The 18,387-nt window shown below is 41.0% G+C and overlaps 1 protein-coding gene across 2 annotated transcripts in view; it reads left to right on the top strand.

Moving 5' to 3' along the window:
* The window catches only part of TTC39C (tetratricopeptide repeat domain 39C), a 41,684-nt gene that overhangs the window by 5,738 nt on the left and 17,559 nt on the right, over window positions 1-18,387 (top strand). For both annotated transcript variants that reach the window (XM_083748267.1, XM_083748266.1), the window contains exons 2-4: window positions 10,254-10,302; window positions 14,760-14,888; window positions 17,263-17,377. Coding sequence is in view for 1 of the 2 variants with exons in the window: in XM_083748266.1 (XP_083604392.1) it covers window positions 10,254-10,302; window positions 14,760-14,888; window positions 17,263-17,377 (293 nt within the window). In the remaining variant the exon portion in view is untranslated. The remainder of the gene's footprint in view (window positions 1-10,253; window positions 10,303-14,759; window positions 14,889-17,262; window positions 17,378-18,387) is intronic.

Genomic DNA, 18,387 nt, shown 5'->3' with positions numbered 1-18,387 from the left:
TTGAAATTGATCAAACATTCTTGCAGAAGACCTTTTTTATCTTCAGAACCATCCCATTCAGATTTTAACAATTATCTCAAAAAGGAAATGTCTTTATATGTCTTTCTTAGTTTTATTCAGTTTAGAACTCGCTATTTACTTCAGTTTGTCGAGGGCTTATCATTGCAGCTTTTAGACAGGAATGAAAGTTCTCCTCTTTCTAGCTAGTTTAATGGAATCTGATTTTATTGCTGATCTCATCAGTGATCAACTCCTGCCCGGAAACCAATGTCCCCACTGTGAAAGGACGTGTAGATCCAGAATTGGCCTCTACAATCACTTACGGATTCATTGTTAAAACCGTGTTTATGGAAGACAATCTTACTCTGCTATGAGTGATCACCAAAGAAGAAGAATGGAATCTGATTTTATTGCTGATCTCATGACTGCTGCTGACTGAATCTCTTTATATTAATATAGTTTATGTTGTTTTAAGTTTTAGTCTCAGTAGTTGGTTTTGCAGGCAAAATAGGTATAAGTATGCCCCCCCCCTGAAACTTTCAGTGTCAAGTTATAAATAGTATACCAGCTTTACAAAATCGTAACGGGACTGGGAAGAATGGGTGCAAGGGATGCTACAGGACTGGGAGTGTATGGGGGAACAAACCATGACTTGTTTTGGCCTCAATTTACTTGGGGGATGTTGTTTTGGCCTCATATTGTACTGAATACGTGTGTTTAAAGCATACCAACTACTAGAGGAAGCTCTACTAAGAATAGAGCTGCTCAGCAAATGTTTTCTAGCAAGCCAAAAAAAATCCTCTAGAAAAATCATACATTGCATTCCATTTCTGCTGTTTCTATTGTAGATTTTTTAAGATTTTAAAGAATGAGATTACCGTATTTTTCCTTCTATAACACACAGATTTTTTCTTCTAAAAAGGAAGGGGAAATGTCTGTGCGTGTTATAGAGCGAATGTGTGATCCCTGGAGCCGAAAAATCATGCAAAAATCAAATCGCGGCGCTGCAAGCTGCACGGAGAAGCGAAACCTGAAAAGAGGAAGCGGCTGCTTTCCTGCATTCTGCCTCAGGGTCTTACTGCCCAGCCTCCTCTGTTTCGTTGCTGTGTTTGCTGAAACGGAACAAAGAGCAGGGAAAGCCCCTCCCCTCCAGGCAAGCTCCGTTGCTGCTGGGGGAGAGGGAGAGAGAGGGGGGAAGGGAGGGGGGAGAGGGGGAGGGAGGGAGGGAGAGAGAGAGAGGGGAGGGAGGGAGGGAGAGAGAGGGAGGGAGGGAGGGAGGGAGGGAGAGAGAGAGAGAGAGAGAGAGAGAGAGAGAGAGAGAGAGAGATGGCTGGCTTGGGTGGGGGGAAACTTTTGCCTTTCTTTCCTCCCTCCCGTTAAATCCCTCTCCTGCATTCTTAGCCAGCTGCTTCTCTGCACACCCCTCTAATGTCCCTTCTTTGTTTTTCCTTCGCTCCCCACTTAAAATGTGGTTACAAAGCATGGATCCTCAGGATCTTTGCATTAGGTCACCCCAAATTCACCATCAGATCACATAGCATGTCCATGGCTACAGCCTGCACCAAAAAAATCACGCACCCACTGTTGCCTGGGGCTGCAATGGTGCAAAAATGTGGTTAAAAAGCATGGATCCACAGGAATTCTCAGGATTTTGGCATTGGGTCACCCCAAATTCACCATCAGATCACATAGAATGTCCATGGCTACAGCCTGCCCCCCAAAAATCACGCACCCACTGTTGCCTGGGGCTGCAATGGTGCAAAAATGTGGTTAAAAACCATGGATCCACATGGATCCTCAGGATCTTTGCATTGGGTCAGCCCAAATTCACCATCAGAGCACATAGCATGTCCATGGCTACAGCCTGCCCCCCCAAAATCACGCACCCACTGTTGCCTGGGGCTGCAATGGTGCAAAAACGTGGTTACAAACCATGGATGCACAGGAATTCTCAGGATTTTTGCATTGGGTCAGCCCAAATTCACCATCAGATCACATGTCTGTGGCCACAGCATGAAGCACAAAAATGATACATCCACTGTTTCATTCAGAATGTTTTTTCCCTTGTTTTCCTCCTCTAAAAACGATGTGCGTGTTATGGTCAGGTGCGTGTTATAGAGCGAAAAATACGGTAGTTCATGTAATTATTCTCCTGTGATCTTCATTATGCAAAGACTGAGCTCTAGGCAAGTTGAAGTATGAAAGAGTAATCTTTTTTTCTTTTGAGTGGCAAATGTATACTTCAGTGCATTTTGTATCCTGGCAGGCATTTGACTGTGTCCTGACTTTTACCGTGGAAGAGGTGTAAACACAGCTGGGTATTGAACACCTGGTGTACAGCAGTGCCAGCTGGATGGGCTGCAGGTTTGACAGACTTCAAATCTGCATCAAAATCAGTGCTTTTTTTTTAACACTCCAAGAATCCTGTACTTCAGAAAGAGGGGGGGGGGGTCATTTATTATCTGAGGAAGTTGTTTTGCAGAGTTGAGTCTAAATAGCTGTTTCACCTTGTATTTCATATTAATTTGTTCATTTGAGGAAACTAATCTGATCTTAAACTGGTATATGTGGTTTTAGAACACCTATAACAACATAATTATGCTTTCTGTCAATTTCAGATAAAACATCTAAATTATTTGCATAAACCATTGCTAGTCAGTCACAGGAGTGCTGCTCCTGATAATTGGTATACATGTCTACTCACAAATCAGGAACATATCAGATATCTTTGTCACATCAAAGTTTGACTCATGAACGTATGTGTATGTCTGTGTATCCTTTCCTTAACTTCTAGGACAGACTTTAGGAAGCAATAACAGCTGAGATGTGGGAAGTGGCATATGTGTTCCAAAATTATTGTGATATTTAGATAAGTGGATAGTAAAGTACTGTATATACCAGTGGGAAATTGGAATCCTTCAGTTGATCTTAGTTGAGAAAAAACATGTGGTATAACTCTACCAGCACTATGAATATAGGTCAAACAACCTTCTCCTCTATTCTGTGGACCTCAGAGGTAGAAACTAGAAGAGCCCAGCTAACAGGAAGAAATGGTGGCAGAAAGAAATGATGTCTCAGTTTTCTCCTCTGAAATTAAAGAGTTTCAGCAACTGCTTCAGGGTGTTGCAAATAGCATCTTATTTGAATAGATGATCCAATCAGTGTTAATGCAAACCAGGATCTAGTAATTGGAAAGGGAAATCAAAAGATGACTTGGGGGTGGCTGCCGTTAGTTGCTGCCTACTCTCAGCTAGTTGTAACGGAAATTATAGAAATTATTAATCACTTCCAGCATTTGTTAATTGTGTTGCTGCATGGAAGATAGGACACAAAGCAGATTTCACAGAACAGTTTTCCTAGAATCCAAGCTCTCCTATTTATTTATTTGTTTGTTTGTTTGTTTGTTTGTTTGTTTGTTTGTAGTTTTTGCCTGGGGCTTTCTGACTTACCTTCTGAATAGAAAAATTTATACCCAAGGAAAGAGATGATTTATGAAGAATAAAGAATACTGCAACTCATATGGTATAATAATTGTTGCAATTCTTTCTTGCTGTATATTGCATCCTACCCCAGTCTGCAAGCAGCAAGAGCTTCTAGGGGTGCACTTACCCAGGGTTGGAATGGTCAGTGGTGAGTGTGATGTCTTAAGGATATATCATTTTATATTTACATATATATGCACCTGAATGTAAGATGAAGGGGTTCACAACATTAACACCCTCAACAGATCTTGCTTTCCCATTAGTTTTCCAGGGGAGCCTCAAGTCCAGCTCAGAGCAAGACATGTTTATCTGTCCCCAGCTTCCAGAATCACTCAAAACTCTCACACAACACTTTCACATACTTTGACTCATTGTACTCTACCCTAGGATGGCATGGCATTCAACCAAGTTACACATGTTACGTGGTGGGTTGGGTTCCTGGTCATTGCGAATATAAGCAAAATGGCTTAAAGCCAGGAACCCACAGAACTGCCCCCCTCTGCAAAGTAGTGAGCAGCTTGCCCAGCTTAAGGAAGGAGGTGCAAAGGCTTTGACTGGGTCCTAGAGTCCTCCTGTTTCCTTCCCAAAGCCTAGTAATTGCTTACCCAGCTTTGGGATGACACCGTGAGAGCTCTGGGATTCTGCCAGAGTCCTTACACTGCTTTCCCAAAGTTGAGTAAGCCTGTGGTTGCAGCTTTGTGCAGGTTGGTGGGGGGAATAAATAAACGGAGAGTGGCTTTCCTCCTTCGTGTGCTCTGGCACTCATCCCGGTGTTCCGTGCACCAGAAGCGGTTTAGTCATGCTGGCCACATGACCCGGAAAGCAGTCTGTGGACAAACACCAGCTCCCTTGGCTTGAAAAGCGTAGATGAGCGCTGCACCCCGTAGTTGAATTTGACTGGACTTAACCATCCCGGGATCCCTTACTTAACTGGTTAGCCAAAGCTATTACCTTTACAAAAGAACTAGTTTGGCAGGCTTCGTCTTACTCATTCTATCTTCACAGGCACAGAATTACAGGTTTGGAGGAGACCCAGTATATCATCCAGAGTGATCATCCAGAGTAACAGTATTGACTACTTGAAAAAAATGTTACCCCTTGTTGTGAGATGTGATTTTGTCCGAGCTAGTCAATTACTGCTCCTCCTATAGTTTTTCCAACCGCTTCTAGCCTGAGAGGCTTGTAACCTTGAAGTTAATTCCCCCCCCCCCCTTCCGGGAAGCTTGAACATATGGGTGAGGACCTTTGGTGATGTAACAGGGAGAGACTTCTGAGAGTTGTAACCAAGGTTGCTGCCTCTCAGAACTAGGACTAGTCCATTAACCCCACTTGTGTAGAACAGTCACTTAAAGTACATGTTCATAGGAAATTTCTCAGTGTCATGTCAGGTGTGTCAAAGCTTTAAGCCTCTTCTAAATTGACTGAAATAGTGGACAGTTTGGGGCAATGCAATAATGTAAAAAGGTTTGTTAAATTGTAGTTGAGCATCAAAACAAGTGTAGAAGTAATTGAAACATTCAATTAAAGTAGTTTTGAGTGTCTGGCTCTTCCCACCTGAGCTATCTAGTGCCTTTGCCACTCACTCACTCCATGAGAGTCTCCTAGCAGTGACAGAAACACACCTGGCTCTGCTTTTTGTCTTTCACACCTTTTAATTCCTGACAAGTATTCTTTTCTTACCTCCATTATTCTCTCCAAAATTGCATCCCCGTTTGTATTCCTGTCATTGCTCAGTATTGCACCTTAACTGTACAGCATCTGTTTCTTTCACTGTCACTGTCATTGCCAACAAAGTTGAGTAAACAGCTCCATATCCCGATGGAGAATGTACAGATCAGAGGATAATTTTGTGTGCTTGAAACGGGGGTTGAGGGGATGCATGCCGCCAAGGAGCTGAAGATGGATGGCTTTATAAAAGAAGAAGAGGACTCAAATTTAGTAATGTTGATTGGTGTAAGAGTGAAAAGTAGCATTAACATGGTTGCTGGGGGTCAGAGTAATAATGAAAAGAGAAGATACAGTATAAGAAAGCAAATGAAGAGTGTCAGCAAATGCAAAAATAGTTAGGAAGATGAAATGGAAACTGACAGTTATAAAAATGAACAAGAATTTACTAACTCATCACCATGGTAGTATTAGAACTAAGAACCAAAGCTTTGGGGGATTTACAAGTTAAAATCTTTAATAATAATAATAATAATAATAATAATAATAATAATAATAATAAATAAATAAATAAATAATAATAATAATAATAATAATTTTGTTATTTATACCCTACCCATCTCACTGGGATGCCCCAGCCACTCTGGGCAGCTTCTAACACATATAAAAATATAACAAAATTTAAAAAATTTAAAACTTCCCCATACAGGGCTGCCTTCAGATGTCTTCTAAAAGTCAGATAGTTGTTTATTTCCTTGACATCTGGTGGGAGGGCATTCCACAGGGCGGGTGCCACTACCGAAAAGACTCTCTGCCTGGTTCCCTTTAACCTCCCTTCTTGCAGTGAGGGAACTGCCAGAAGGCCCTCGGAACTGGACCTCGGTGTCTAAACTGAACGGTGGGGGTGGAGATGCTCCTTCAGGTATACAGGGGCGAGGCTGTTTATGGCTTTATCGGTCAGCAGCAACACTTCAAATTGTGCTCCAAAACACCTGTGTTACTAATAGATCATTGTTCTTCTGTGTTGCAGCTAGAGCTCGCTCTCTTCCCAGAGCTCAGTTGTAGTTGGATTTAATTAATTCATACCTGTTGGATTTTTCAGTGTACAGCTTCTTTGCTAGCCCTCTGAGCTTATTGTTTCTGCCAAGAAGCTAGTACACCAATCTCCTTGCTTGCTTATATCCAACAAATACCTAATTTGAGTTCTGTCCTCTATAAAGATTGAAAGGGTTGTTCTGGTTTTTGTTCTGTGTTAGTGAGCTGTAACTTTGAGAACAGAATGTAATGTAATGAAAAATGAAATGAACAGAGTGTAAAATAAACATTTGGTACAATTTAAAGAATTGTAGTAGCAGCAGTATTGGTTACCGAATGAGTCCAGTTCTTACATGAAAATTTGCTGTTGTTTTATGCTAGAACCATTAATTTCAACAAAGAAAGCATTATTTGCACACATGAGATTGCTTGCATAAGTGTGCTTTCCCTTTTGGAATTAATGGGGTGCTCCTGTTCATTGAAGGGCTCTGAAAATAATTGGTGCTCAAGTCTGGTCATTATGTAGAGGAAATGGGGGAAGAGGATGGAAGGAGAAAACTCCCTCAGATAAGTATAAGTTGTGGCTGAGGTTCATGGCAGCCCTCTTTTTTAAAAAGCTTTGATGTCTTTTAAAAAGCTTTGGACATCTGTGGATAAAAGACTATTGCCAACTGCAGCTGTAGTCCAGAGCCCTCACACCGCCTTCCCAAAGCCAAGTATGCCCATGATCACAGCTTTGTGCCAAATAAATGGCAAGTGGGCTTCCTCCGCTCTCCATATATTTATTTATTTCTCCCCACCCAGCAAAGCTACGATCATGTAAGTAAAATAAGTGTAAGAAAGATGCAGGTTTATCCTTTCTCAGGAGTTTCTTTTTATAGACGAAACACTTTCAGCAAGCCCTCTATTTAGAGACCTATTCTAGCCAGTTACATGTATTACATTGCAATTGTATTTATATACATCCTTTTATGTGTGTTTTTATTGCAACGTGAAATCTCTGAGGTTCTTTGTAGGAAATGTTTCATAAATAAAATAAAATAAAAAGAACCCCAAACAAACCTAGAATAGCATTCTTCACTGTAATAGCAAACTCTGCTAGGGAGTGACAACATGTTTTTATCCAAAAAGGGGCCACAGAGAAAAAAGAGAGAGGTATTAGTGGTCCCTACCCTGCCTCTGGGGAATTTTGGTACTTCTGTAAACTCAATACTTCTGCTAAGGGGGCAAAAAAGATAGGTGGGTGGGAAGGAGTGGAAGTGAAATGGAGTGCCCTGGAAAATGGCTGGAAAAATGAACAAGAGCACTGCAACAAATTGTTGCAGGTTCTGCTTGTAGGTTGTTTTATTATTTGCCCAATTCTACAGAGATTGTTTAAGCATGATGGAAAGCTGCCTGTTTCCAAATAGCTGCCCAATTTTTGTAAAAATGGGTAGTAAGAATACCATTACTTTAATATTCTAGTGTTTCTTATATTGTATTAGTGTTTTCTTTTCATCCCTCATGTGCCCCCACCTTTCAGGAGAGGATTAGCCAATATGGAATTGCTCTCTTTTCTAGCCAATAAATCCCATTATGGAGATCTGTAGTTCAAAGGCATGCAGCCTTATCAAGAAAATAGTGTTGAACGAAAACCATCAAAAAGGCTGGAAAAGATAAAGATATTAATATGAGCTGCTTTTCCCCAAACCAAAAAATAACTGACGGGAGGCATGCTTTTTCTTTCTCTTTTAAAGATCCGCTGGACAACAGCTCCATCAGCAGAACCTGAGTGCAAGGTCTTCCACTTGGGGAGTGGGGCTCTTCTCCTCTCTCCTCCCCCTGTGCCCCCCATGGCTCTGGGTGGGGTTGGAGAACCTACAGAAGAGCACATGGGGGGGAGGGGAAGGATTGTGCTGTCTGGTGAGCTGAAATGCTTGCACAGATGGAATGTTTGACATAGCGCAACACTGAACTCCACGGATTGAAATGAGACAGAAAAAGACAGCTGTTTTAGAGCAGAAACCAGTTGTGGAATTGGATGAAATGAAGACAGTTGAAGGGAAAGCACAATGGTCATTGTATGATGTGGCGGTCATATACAGTACATCTTAAATGAAGTAGCACATACATGTAAGGGTCAGTTAACGTGTTTCTGCAGTAGCATGCTAGCTGAATTCCATTTCACTCTGAATTCTGTTTAAATTATACAGGCTCAGTGAAGGAATCAAAGGGCATTAATCAATTATAAGTGCTGAATGCTAATAAGCTCCAGGTCATTTGTCCAAACTATCTGAAATTTGGCATAGAGTAAAATCTAGCTGCTGAGTGCCATGATCAGGCCAAAGTTGACAATTCTGTTGAAAATGGCTGCAAAACAGTAGTTTCCCTCTGTCTGTTTTCCCTTTTGCAACCTCCCTCCCAAGATTATCTGTAAGTTTAGATTTAAGTACATTCTATACCTAATTTGGGTATATGAATTTGCATAGTGTGTGTGTGTGTGTGTGTGTGAGAGAGAGAGAGAGAGAGAGAGAGAGAGAGAGAGAGAGATATGAAGTAATGAAGGATGACCTTTCATGCATTTCTTTTGTTCATCTGATTATTTTGTGTCCTAATTAAGTTCCTGGGGGTGGGGGACTTGTTATTGCTGGCAGCTAATTAAAATTCATGTGGTCTCTTGTGGAATAGATTTCTGTTTCCTGGGAAACAGTTAATTTTTCTTAACTTTGTGGCAATTAAATATTTTGTTCACGCCTGAGTGGAAAGTATGCAACTTACTGTTTAAATTTACTTAATGTATGCAACACTCCCAGTTCATTCCTTCTATATTTTGGTTATACTGAAATCAGTTTGTCTTATTAGCTGTCAGCATGATAACTTCAAATCAGCAAGCTAAGATTAGAAGGGCTATCTAGTTTTGAGGTGTAGTTCTGCAATGACTATAAAAGGCAATTTAAGACAAATAAATTTAAGTGACGAGTACTTTTTAGAGTGACTGTGATCAACTGAAAGGCACTCCAAGAGTGTTAAGTCCAAGGACCCAAATTATCTAGCTTTACCTCTGGGTATACGTAGAAAGAAGGAGTTTAAGGGTTGTTAGCTCTGTGTCATAGAAATTATGTTGCCTGATGGAACTCTCTATTGTCACCTGTGCCTGATAACACCAGCTGTTGGAAAATGGGGGTCCTTCCTTCATTATTTATGTGTTTTTAGTGTTTAGGATAAAAATGGTGATGCTTTCTATATGGTATTATTCTGGAAATTTGTTCTTTAGGAGAACTTTGGATATTTTTGGAATTTTCATTGTAGCCGATCATACCATTAATGAAGCAAGCCACTTTTCTGTCAAAAATATAGCTTGATGCTTCATAGCAGTGTGATTTCAGGTGGAAATGTCAAAGAAACATCTGCCTGCAAACCTGATTCCTTCTCTTGTTATTATTTGTTAGTTGGCTTGCAGATTAGAACTTTTCCTTGCTGTACTAAATTCATATACAGTGGTACCTCAGGTTAAGAATTAATTAATTCATTCTGGAGATCCGTTCTTAACCTGAAACTGTTCTTAACTTGAAGCACCACTTTAGCTAAAGGGGCCTGCCGTGCCACCGCCGCGTGATTTCTGTTCTCATCCAGAAGCAAAGTTCTTAACCCGAGGTACTATTTCTGGGTTAGCAGAGTATGTAACCTGAAGTGTATGTAACCTGAAGCATCTGTAACCCGAGGTACCACTGTAGTCATTAATTTCAATTAGTTCATATTTAGTGTGTATTCTATGTTTAGTTAAAAATACAATCTGGAGTTTGATTTTATGCTAGGAATTTGGAAAATCCTGGAAATGTATTAAATCCATGTATATTGTGTAAAAGTGGAACATGGATTTGAATTTTGAATTATTATTTTATAGAACAGGTCTTTATTGTGATCCTGAAAATTAAAGAACAATAGCCCCCTCCAGCACAACTTTAAAATGACTGGATGTGTATGTTGGCTCTTTTCAAAGATGTTTGATCAGATTTTTGTGCTTCCACCCAAGTAGTAATATGGAATGTTGACACAAGTAGTAATTTTACCTTTTTTCTTTTTCTTTTACAGAAACCATAGTCCATTAATGAGTTTTGGGGCTAGCTTTGTCAGTTTTTTGGTAAGTGAGCACAAATACTCTTGCGGTCATTTGTATTATATTGTATTGTATTGTCTAAATAAATTAATGTGATGCAGGATATATGCAGGGGGTCCAATTTGTTTGCAAGGCCATTTTTCTCAAAGCACACCCACCTGCCTATCAACTGACATCACTGGAGGACATGGAACAGGATCATGCAGTCAAGGTAGCAGGATTTAATCTCCATTCATCAGCGGCTCAAAAGTGCTGTTCAGAGCAGCTTGTGCACTTCACCTGTGAGTGGGCAGGTGGCAGCAGCAGCAGGCAGGTAGAGAAGAATACTCCACTGTGTCTCCTGAAATCAAGTAAGAGGTGGGTGACCTGCTGACCTGCCAAATTTAGCCTGCATTGGGTAGGGCAGATAAGGCTCACCCATCAGATCCTGTTCCCCGCTCCTGATCTAGAAGTATTTTAATGTTGGTAAATTCTGCACCTGGTAGTATGATACTGAATTATTTAATTTGGAAAAAAGGTTCATTGTTAGTGGCTAGCAAAAACACTTCCAAAATTTTGTGTAACCTGACAGCACATGCACAGTTCATGCTGGCTATGCTGACAACTTAGAACTTTTACTGCAGATCATCTTCTAAGAATTCAAACGTACATTAAAAAGATAACTCTGCAACATCTGATGATGAACTCTACTTTTAAGACAGACCTGTTCCTTCAGTAGCACAGTAAATTGTTTGGTCGTTAACCTACATACTAGAGCAAATTAAAATAGGTAACCTTTTCCCTTAACCATCCTCTGAGATGCTGCTGATAATGATGCATCAAGTGAAGTACACTGTTGTCCATGAAAGCACATGCCATGATAAATGTTGTAAAACTTGGTGGTTTCAGATAAATAGTGAAGGCAGCAGAAGCTTTTATAGCACCTTTAGACTAAGAATGTGCATATATACTAGTCCTACTTTCTTCTATTGTCGAATTTACATGGGAAGCAAAGAAGTACGGGGCAAATGCCACTTGCAGCTATGTTGACATTTTTGTAAAACTTGGAGTTTCCTAGTGTCCCAGTGTATAAATAGAAACACCCCCCCCCAAAAAAAAACCCCTTGCTTATCTGAGCTGGTTTGCTGAACCAGTGTAACACCACAGCACAGCATCATTGTGCCCTGAAAAGCTTTTGCTTAGTTACTATTCTAAATATAGCTGCAGCACTTTACATGCCTGTGTCATTCAAAATGTCCGTTAGAAAAAGCATTGGGAAATAAATTTGCTATATGTGGGAGCTGAGATGAAATTACCCTGTCCAGAAGTAAAGGGGTTACTATTTGCTTTTGACTTTGAGGTATAAAAGTGATAGATTAGATAGATAGATAGATAGATAGATAGATAGATAGATAGGCGAATCTGTACAGATAGAAACTATAGAAGTAACAATAATGAAGTGTTTATGTAACATTACTTCTCTTTTCAGCAAACACAGTATCACAGTAATTTCAGACCTGTTGTATATGAAACACCCAGTTATGTTGGGAGAATCAGATAACTATTTTAATTTCTGATTTTTCTTGGACTGGTTCACACAACACTAAGCCCTGGCTCAATTAGACTGAAGCACATTGTTTGGACTTCTGAACCCGCCCCAGTAGACAAACCATGGGTTGTTTTCTGACAACAAACCATGATGTGAAGCTCCAGTTTTCGTGTTTGTTAAAAGTATGGTTTGGCATTGTATATAAATTCAACAGCCTTGCTTAAGCATTATTTATTTGCTTAGCCATTATTTATTTGGCCACCCCCCAGATACCTGCCAAGCTATAAAGGCAGAGTTAATACTCTGGGAGTGCAGCAGGTTTGGATGAATCCCAAGCTGAAGTGGGACACTTTGGAAGGATTCTGAGCTTGTCCATGGTGTTCAGTTGGCAGTGGCAATGGCAGTGGCAGAGTAACACTTGGCCATTGAATTCTCTCCCCGCCCCCCCCCAACTCACATGCACATTTACTATGGCAGGCAGGAACAGCAATGATATGCAGTAGATCTCCAGCCCACCTCTGAAGCTGGCAGCACTAGTGGTGGAAGAAAGCCTACTCTGGTTACTACTACTGCTATTGTTGTTGTTCTTTTTGTAGAGCAGCACTGGAGATGCCTCTGCCTGAAGCTGTACTGGAGATCAGCTTGTTAGGCATGGAGACAAGGAGGATATCCCAGAGGATCTATCAGAAGTGTTGGCCAGTTTAGTTGAGGGCAATATTACCTTCAGCAGCTCTGATAGCACCCCCACCACCAGACAGCAGTGTCTTGGTGGTGGGCACCTGGGGAGAGCAAGCTTCGACATCAGTGTGAAGGAGTCTCCTTCAAATACCCACACCCCCTAATGCTTGTCCTGTGTAAGTCCTCCAGAATAAAGACAGATACAGAAATGACAGAGCCTGTCTGGGATCACTTTGAAGTTGGTTTGGATCCCAGCTATGGTACCTCCCTGCACTGCAGGAAGAAGCTGAGCAGGGGGAAGGTTCCAAGCCACAGCACCTCTAACAGCCTTTGAGTGCACCTGTACAGGCAGTACCATCCCTCATTGTCAGGGAAGAAGCAAAGTCTGAGAAGTTGGGGAGTAAAAGCAAGAGGCAAGCAGAGTGAGACGTTGCCCTTTCAGTCTCAAGCTCTCCCCAACCAAGATGCAAAAGTGATTTGTGGATGATTTGGGATGGGAGAAGTATGGGTCCATGAGATGGAATTTTCCAAACATTAACCCAAAAGCAAGGGCTCAGCTTTGAGCTGAAGCACTCCCAGACCCAGATCAACTGGTTCCTTTGGGTTGAATGCTGGGATATCAGTGTGATATTAATAATAACAATGGCAGCCCTGGCGCGTCTGCTACTGCTTGTCCTGCTTCCAGGTAGCAGAAATAAGAGTCCAAAAGACTGTACAACCTCAGTTGCACTGGAGTAATGCGGCAGTTTGGGAAGCGAATTTGCCCTTGGAAAGGTGTACTTTGTACCCTGTTATCCTGACAAGAGGACAAATTTGAAATGTGTAAAAGAATCAGTGCTGTGCCAAAAATAAGATGAAAAATCATATTACTATGAAAATTCAAATGAGACAATGGCTTCTGTGTAGTGTTTGTTAACTCGTGTTGTTTTTAATTTGATGAAAGATGATTTTATTTCCCTTGGAAATTTTCATGAGAACATCTATTTTCTTAATGGGAATTTTGGAAGAAAAAGAGAAAACGTGCATGGACAGTGGGCATTCAGTTAACATTTCTTTTAAAATGGCTGGACAGGCACAGCTGTCTTGATGCTTAGTAAGTGCCGCTTGATAGGTTTATAATGTGAACAGGCAGTAACATACAGTATTTAAGCTTGGTGATGTATATTCATTTATGTTGGAAAGTGGTTTAATTATTTCTTTTTTATGTCTGTGTTAAAAGCCTGGAAGTGCAAGAATAAGTTAACTTGTAATAATGATAATAATGATGATAATAATTTATTTATACCCCGCCCATCTGGCTGGGTTTCCCAGCCACTCTGGGTGGCTTCCAACAAAACACTAAAATGCAATAACCTATTAAACATTAAAAGCTTCCCTAGACTTGTAGGGAATATACATGCTCTATCAGGAATAGCTGAAATGTAAGCTGTTAAAAAGAATTCCATGATAATTTTGACAGGTTATCAAAACTAATAGCCAAATATGAATATTATATATAGGGAGTTTGGATGCTACAGAATCTTCATGCTCTGTTGGAAATACGTGAGCACTGTCATTAGTTTCCATCTAATGAGAGTAGAGCACAATCTTCTAGTGTCTTAATATTTCGACTCTGTGTCCTCACTCCCAGAGTCTCATATGGTGGTCTCCTGATGCTAGCAGATATAGCATTAGACTTATTAGAGTAAGTACATGCCATATGGGAAAAGATTCATGTTCTGATGACGCATTGGAATGGCCAATCTGATAAGTACTACGTCCAAGATGGGAAACCTGTGGCTCTCCAGGAGTTGTTAGACCACTGTTTTAATCATATCTCACCACTGGCCATGCTGGCTGGAGCTGAAAATGGAATCAAACAGCATCTGGAGGGCCACATGCTCTCTGTTCCTGAATTACAATCATATTAGCAAAGTTAATTGTGACCTTGGCTATTACATTAAGTGTGTGATGATTCCAAGAAAGTCTTCAGTTAATTGTATATCATTTTTCCATTGGGAAGCCTTCATCCCAGTCCCCTTTTATAATACTTAATCAGTGCACAGTAGCAAATGGTTAAATTTTTTACTTCTCTTCTCATTTTCACAGTGACATTTTGAATGCAGTGCTCTTGGGTGAGATGCTTATATGGCTTAGATAGTGAGCTTATTTCAAGTGCTTATAAAACCGTTATACAATATCCTTAGATTGTGGAGCAGTAAGCAGGTTTAGATTAGGTTGTCACTTTATGATTCAATAGGGGTGTTTTGTTTTGGTTTTGGTTATGTTTTAACAGAATGCCATGATGACTTTTGAAGAAGAAAAAATGCAGCTGGCGTGTGAGGACTTAAAAGCTACCGAAAAACTGTGTGAGAGTGAAGAAGCAGGAGTTATAGAAACCATTAAAAACAAAATTAAGAAGAATGTAAGTGCAACATTGCTAATATGTGAACTAATGCACCCCATACTAATATGGCAACTGCTTCCTAGATATCTGTCTAATGGCTGAGTGAAGATTTAAATCTTGGTCTGAGGTCCTTGTCTTACATTCTACACATCATCCCTGTGATTTACCACGTTGTAGAATCATCAGGGTACATAACCGCCATCTGTTCAAATAGGCATTAGCACCCAAGCTTGGGTCTTTGGAACTCCAGGTAGGCGATCCTAAAGGCCTTGTTTTGTCACAAGCTCCAACTTCAGACTGCTTATGGCAATTGAGAGATAAGGTCTTGGTTTCTGGTTTGGCTTCTGGTTGTCGTGACAAAAAATGTAGCCTGATATGGCTAGTCTTGCTGTTCTAGAAGCTTTATTTCAGGTGCCACTAGGCATCTCATTGGTAGATATTGGCTATATATAGTTGTTTGGCTTTCTTCTTTTTGTGAAGCATGTTTCATTCTATTTGCTAGCCCTGCTGAGTTGTTGACAGTGGTAGCTGATAACCCCTGAAACCAGAGGGACCACAGCTACAACGCCCTACTCTTGTTAATCCGCTTCTATTTCACTTTCCCTTGGTTTCTGCTGCACCCCAGCCCTGTCCATGGAAGCCTGAATCCTCAGCCATGAGAACTAAATAGAATTTCTGTTTAGGAAAACTCTAAATAGAACTCCACATTGGCTCCTGGTGGAAGTGGAATGCTAACTCGATGGGGCAATTGCCCAAAATCTCAAAGTGACCAGAGGGTGGAATCTGAGCATCAAATTTCAAACCTTCCAAAGTAACTTGCCCTTCAGATTCTCTGAAACAGTAAAATCTTACCCAGATTCTCCTCCCCCCCCAACACCCCAGACAAATTTCTCCCCCCCCCGAATATCTCATTTTTTTCTCTTTACCACTTGTGCAAGCCTCCTCCACTGAAACCTAGTCCTTTCTCCTCACTTTCCCCACACTAGTTTAAAGGCAGGACTTGGAGAGCAAAGAAGGTGCATCTGTTAATCCAGATGTTACCAATTACCATTTAGCTTCTAGCCCTCATGCTTCTGTCGATTGAATTGCAGGTTCATACAGGTATTTGCAGTGTTGTGACTTGACAGATCTATGTGGATCTCTGCTTACCTTTGATACTTGTCTGTGACTGCAAAGCCGACGCTTGTAATTGAAATGACATTTGAAGCACGTTTTTGCACTTAAAATAAATTACAATTAATATATTACCGTTTCAGATTATATAAGTTAATAGAGGATTTCCGCTTCAGTTGCCACCACCTGTTGTATACATGTAGTTGGCACGTCTCCTCTTCCAAACCAGAGTGATTAATTTTGGCTAGTAATCCTGCTGAAGTATCCCATGGATGCTGTTTGTCTTTGCTAGTTCAGTGGACCAGTGCAGCACTGCATAGTCTATAAATAATGAAGCTTTGGCTTCCCTTGAGAACATCCTGCATTATTAATGTTGAGTGTATAAAAATCTGAGCAGTTTGTTTAGTTTCACTGTACCATATATTTTTCTAATGGGAATATGAGGAGGTCTTTGTTTTCCAGCTCCCAGTGTACAAATGCACCATCCATCATCTTTTGCAGAGGGGCAGGGGTGGGCAGCAACTTGGTGGAGAGGAACAGCAGACAGAATGCCCTATTAAACTCAGTGCTCACTCCTCAGATTATCACCTTTGTTTTGGTAAAAGACAGTAACATCCTCTGACACTTGAATAAAGAAAAGGTGATATATATTCCCAACATTTTATGAAATGTATGTGCAGGTATTACTTCTTGCTTTTCTAATCCATTCCTTTTAAAACACTCTTACATATGCATTTACGTAATAGAATCTGATTATTTATGCCAAAGCGAACTAAAATACGAAGCTAACCATGGCTTTATTTGAAAGGTTTCTCCTTTATTGCTACTGCCTCTCATCTCCTTCTATGCTTCCACAGAATAAGAAAATGATTTCAAATAAAGGTTGCTGGAATGGGAAATACAATAGATATGCTTGTTTCATGGTTCCAGTCATGAACTTTTTTACTTGCTAGAGCAGAAGACAGGAAGTATGTACGCACACTTTCTGTTGGATGAACAATACATTCCTTATCATAATGCTCTTACATATGAAAGTGTTCCTCTGCAACATATGGAAAATGTACAATATTTTCAGTTTCCAAACATACAGACAGTTTTGTAAATGTGATAGGCAATTCTCTTTAGTTTCAGTGCTGTGTTAGGATTCCACACAGTTTTTGTGTGTGTCCCTATTGGGAAATGAAAGACCACCTTGTTGCAAGGGAGAATATGTTGCTTGAGTTAGAAGAATTTAAGATTCATTGGATGTTTCTACCCTACTTTCATGGCTTTCAAACAGGTTGATGGCCGAAAGGCTACCCCATCCATGATTGATCGACTGCAGAGACAAATCATTGTAGCAGACTGTCAAGTTTATCTTGCTGTGCTTTCTTTTGTGAAACAAGAACTCTCGGGTGAGCTCCGACTTCTAATATTAAATCTTTATTTTCCCACCCCACCCCAACTGAATTTTTGAGTTCTCCAGTCCTTCCCACTTGTAGGTGACAAGAAAGTATAAAATGTTGCTGACCAGTTTGATTCGCAGGTGATTGATAACTTACAGTTGTGGTTCGAGGACCCGATCCCCGCGTAGTGGAATGAAAACACAAGGACACGTGATATAAGGTTAATGGGCAAGAAAAGGCCACAACTTTATTGATCGCAGGAAGTGAAGTCAACTGACTCCACCCCCTCAGAGAGGGGTGAGTCTAAAACAGGTGGGGTTTATTCACCAGTAGGTGGAGCCTGTTGATGCTAATCCAACTATAAGCTCTCCCCTGATGTCACCGAGGGTTGTGCCATGGCCTCCCGCCACGCAGGCATCAGACAGAATACACGACCGCCGGATTCCTTTAACGGAATACCCAAAATTGAAGGCGCAGGCGATGGCCACACCTAGCCCTTTGACACACCACAACACATTATTCCAATGCCTAACCTACCCACCAATATCACGAAAGTTGTGACGATTGCTACAAGGTAGGCGAAAGAACCAAAAAGCCTAATGCCAAATTCCTACCAGGCCCCCTGGGCAACCAGGGCGACCAACCTAAGGTCCATAGCAAGGCCAAAAGAAAACTGAGACCCTGATCTCTAAGGGAGTGGAGGGTGGGTGACTCGCGACGGGACGACGAAAATTGAGGCCGGAACGCTGGTGCCGCAGCAATTTAGGCTGCTAAACACGCCCCCTCGCAGTGCAAAGCACAGCTCGTCTATATAAGATTGTTCTGAAGTGTACCTCTCATTTTTGACCTTTATCTGTCGATGTGCAGGCCACAAGGTGAGGAGAGGACTATGTATTTTATCTCCTCCATGCTTACTGCGGCATTGCTGAACAAAATTGTGTAAACACTTGCCTTGTGGTGAGCCACACAAGAACCAAATGTGCTATGCAGCAGAAAGTCATCGAACTGCACAGTCTTGC

This window comes from Podarcis gaigeae (genome assembly GCF_964106915.1).
Source record: "Podarcis gaigeae genome assembly, chromosome: 7".
NCBI classification, from domain to species: Eukaryota; Metazoa; Chordata; class Lepidosauria; order Squamata; family Lacertidae; genus Podarcis; species Podarcis gaigeae.
The sequence above is the reverse complement of the archived record's forward strand: the minus strand, read 5'-3'. Positions and strand labels throughout refer to the sequence as shown.